Here is a 3,040-nt window from a genome sequence, read left to right on the forward strand (position 1 = left end):
AATCTGGTCCGTCCGATCGACAGGGGACACGGGGACAAAAAAATTTGGGGACAGAAGATTTGATCTGATCTTGAGCACCCTAAGGACAACTATGATCTTATATATAGTTAAATTGGTTATTACATGATATATTTATAGAATTGAACAATTTCAATAAAATCGATGAAATACATAAGGTTCAACTTTACTATAATAGATATGAGGTCAATAAATGCAATCTTTTACTATAGTCAGAACTACTATCGCACCGTCCAAGTGTCTTAACTCCTACGATCGCACCGTCCATGGTGGCGTTGAGCTAAGCTTCTCTATTTAAGAAGCCTGAAACACCTCTCTCGAACCATTGCTCTCCTCTCATGGCAATGGCCACGGCAGAGATTGGCTCGTCGGTGTCGCTTTCCTTATTAGCAGCCCAATGCACCGCGCTCTCCGCCAACCCTCCCCGCTTTCTCCCCCTCGCCGCCGTTCTTGCGGTTTGGTGGCTCTTCACGCTCCTCCTCCACTGGGCTTCCCCCGGCGGCCCTGCCTGGGGGAGGTACTGGTGGAGCAGAGGACGGCCCCTGTTCCCAGGCGCTACCGCCATCCCCGGCCCCCGCGGCCTCCCCGTCGTCGGCAGCATGGGCCTCATGTCAGGGCTTGCCCATCGCAAGCTCGCTGCGGCGGCGGACGCCATCCCCGGCGCCCGCCGGCTCATGGCGCTAAGCCTCGGCCACACGCGCGTGGTCGTCACCTGCGACCCGGAAGTGGCCAAGGACATCCTCAACAGCTCCGACTTTGCCGACCGCCCGGTCAAGCAGTCGGCCTACAGCCTCATGTTCCACCGGGCCATCGGGTTCGCCCCCTACGGGGCCTACTGGCGCGCCCTCCGCCGCGTCGCCGCCACCCACCTCTTCTCCCCCAAGCAGGTCGCCGCCTTCGCCCTCCACCGCGCCGAGGTCGCCGCCGAGATGGTGCGCGCCCTCGACGGCCTCGTCGCCGCCGGCGGACCAGTCCAGGTGAGGACCGTCCTGAAGCGTGCCTCCCTTAACCACGCCATGCGGTTCGTCTTCGGAAGGCAGTACACGATCGGGTGCGAGAGCCAGGAGGCGATGGAGCTGAGAAGCCTAGTGGAGGAAGGCTACGACCACTTGGGGAAACTCAATTGGGCCGACCATCTGCCTTTTCTCTCTAGCCTCGACCTGCAACGAGTCCGGCGGGACTGCTCCGGCCTCGTCCGCCGAGTCAACCGGTTCGTGACCCGCATCATCGAGCAGCACCGAGTCGACCGTGAGCTTGACTCGGCAGCGCCGCCTGGCGATTTCGTCGACGTTCTGCTATCCCTCGAAGGCCCCGACAAGCTGTCCGACACCGACATGGTCGCCGTCCTCTGGGTAACCTTGCGCTTCGATCGCCGTCAAATCGAAAAACAGAGGATTAAAATTGATGTTTAATGTCGTCTATGTAGGAGATGATATTTCGCGGTACGGACACCGTTGCGGTGCTGATAGAGTGGGTGATGGCTAGGCTGGTGATGGAGCGAGAGGTGCAAGGGAAGTTGCAGGCGGAGCTGGACGACGCGGACCGGGCAGTGACGGGAACCGAGACATTCCTCGCGCCGCCGTATCTGCAAGCGGTGATCAAGGAGACGCTGCGGATGCACCCGCCGGGCCCGCTGCTGTCCTGGGCCCGCTTGTCCACGTCGGACGCCAGCGTGGGCGACGGCGCCTACGTGGTCCCCGCGGGGACCACGGCCATGGTCAACATGTGGGCCATCGCGCGGGACCCGAGGGTGTGGCCCCACCCGCTCCGGTTCGACCCGGCGCGGTTCACCGGCCCGGCGGCGGAGTTCACGGTGATGGGGTCGGACCTGCGGCTGGCGCCGTTCGGGGCGGGGCGGCGGAGCTGTCCCGGGAAGGGACTGGCGATGGCGACGGTGGAGCTGTGGGTGGCGGCGCTGGCGCAGGCGTTCGAGTGGCGGCCACCCTCCGAGGACTGCGCAAGCGTCGATCTTTCAGAGGAGCTGAGGCTGTCATGCGAGATGGCTTCGCCGTTGTCCGTACGACTGCGGCGGAGGCCAGCTCAGCGAGTAGTGCCTTGATTAAAATACAGTGGTTTAATAATAATACTAATAATAATAATAATAATAATTATTATTATCGTTTTTTTTTAAGATATATAATTGAAAGGCCTTTTTCTAGCTCTAGTTTTGTTTTTAATATATGTTTGGAAGAAAATCCTTCTTGATGTGCAAAAATAATAATGACAACTACTTTTGCATAATCGCCCAGGTGCAGCTCTACAGTCCCATAAGTATTCATAATTTGATTTCAATTATAATATATTATAAAATATTTTTTAATAGGAAGATAAACCTAAATTGTTGGGCTACTGGATTATTAATTATTAGTACTTTAGATACTCTGATGATAACTCTGATGATAAATTAGGAATTTCTGTTGGAGCTGATTAAAAATGCTTATTATAAATTTTTTTTTCTAGTCACATGATAAATTTAAGAATATTGATAGTCTAGATGATCTATGTTTATAGCTATTAGGATAAATCAGAAAATATATATGTTTATAGCTATTAGGATAAATCAGAAAATATATATGATGAATAGTCTAGACTTAATGTCTAAATGATAATTTGAATGTTGTATCATAATAGAGCTCATGGACAAGAGATATGTCTTTAATGGTCCTCCTAATTATTATTTTATTGTATTAAATCAATTCTGATTAAAAAAAACACAATCAATGTGTTTTAATATTGATGAACACAATTAAGGTATTTTATTCATGAAAGTAATATTGATGAACAGAAATGGACTCTTGAGAGTAGTTGGAACGTGTAGTCATCTCATACCGTAAATTTGATCATAAAACTATCTTAACTAAAACAACTTAATATTTTGATTGTTAAATTGAAAAAAAGAAAAATTGATGATTTCAGTTATTTCTGGGACGATTGGTTCGATCCTATGAAAATTTTCTACTAGCCATCAGGATAAATCGATTGCGCACGTGACGACCAGTTTAGAAGTCCAGTATCCTTTGAT

General features: G+C 50.7%; 1 protein-coding gene across 1 annotated transcript; it reads left to right on the forward strand.

Moving 5' to 3' along the window:
* The first annotated feature begins 362 nt into the window (after positions 1 to 362).
* On the forward strand, positions 363 to 2,193 carry LOC122032321 (cytochrome P450 78A9-like). The gene is made up of 2 exons (XM_042591602.1): positions 363 to 1,370; positions 1,445 to 2,193. The coding sequence occupies exons 1-2, from the start codon at positions 363 to 365 to the stop codon at positions 2,075 to 2,077; spliced, it is 1,641 nt and encodes a 546-aa protein (XP_042447536.1). The 3' UTR covers positions 2,078 to 2,193.
* Positions 2,194 to 3,040: the final 847 nt, after the last annotated feature.

The sequence above is a fragment of the Zingiber officinale genome, chromosome 11A (assembly GCF_018446385.1).
Source record: "Zingiber officinale cultivar Zhangliang chromosome 11A, Zo_v1.1, whole genome shotgun sequence".
Taxonomy (NCBI): domain Eukaryota; kingdom Viridiplantae; phylum Streptophyta; class Magnoliopsida; order Zingiberales; family Zingiberaceae; genus Zingiber; species Zingiber officinale.

What these genes read in the sequence shown, in the direction of transcription:
- LOC122032321 (XM_042591602.1), top strand. Translation starts at nt 363, where the DNA reads ATGGCCACGGCAGAGATTGGCTCGTCGGTGTCGCTTTCCTTATTAGCA. An exon ending in ACATGGTCGCCGTCCTCTGG is followed by an intron (nt 1,371 to 1,444) that starts GTAACCTTGCGC and finishes TCGTCTATGTAG; the next exon opens with GAGATGATATTTCGCGGTAC.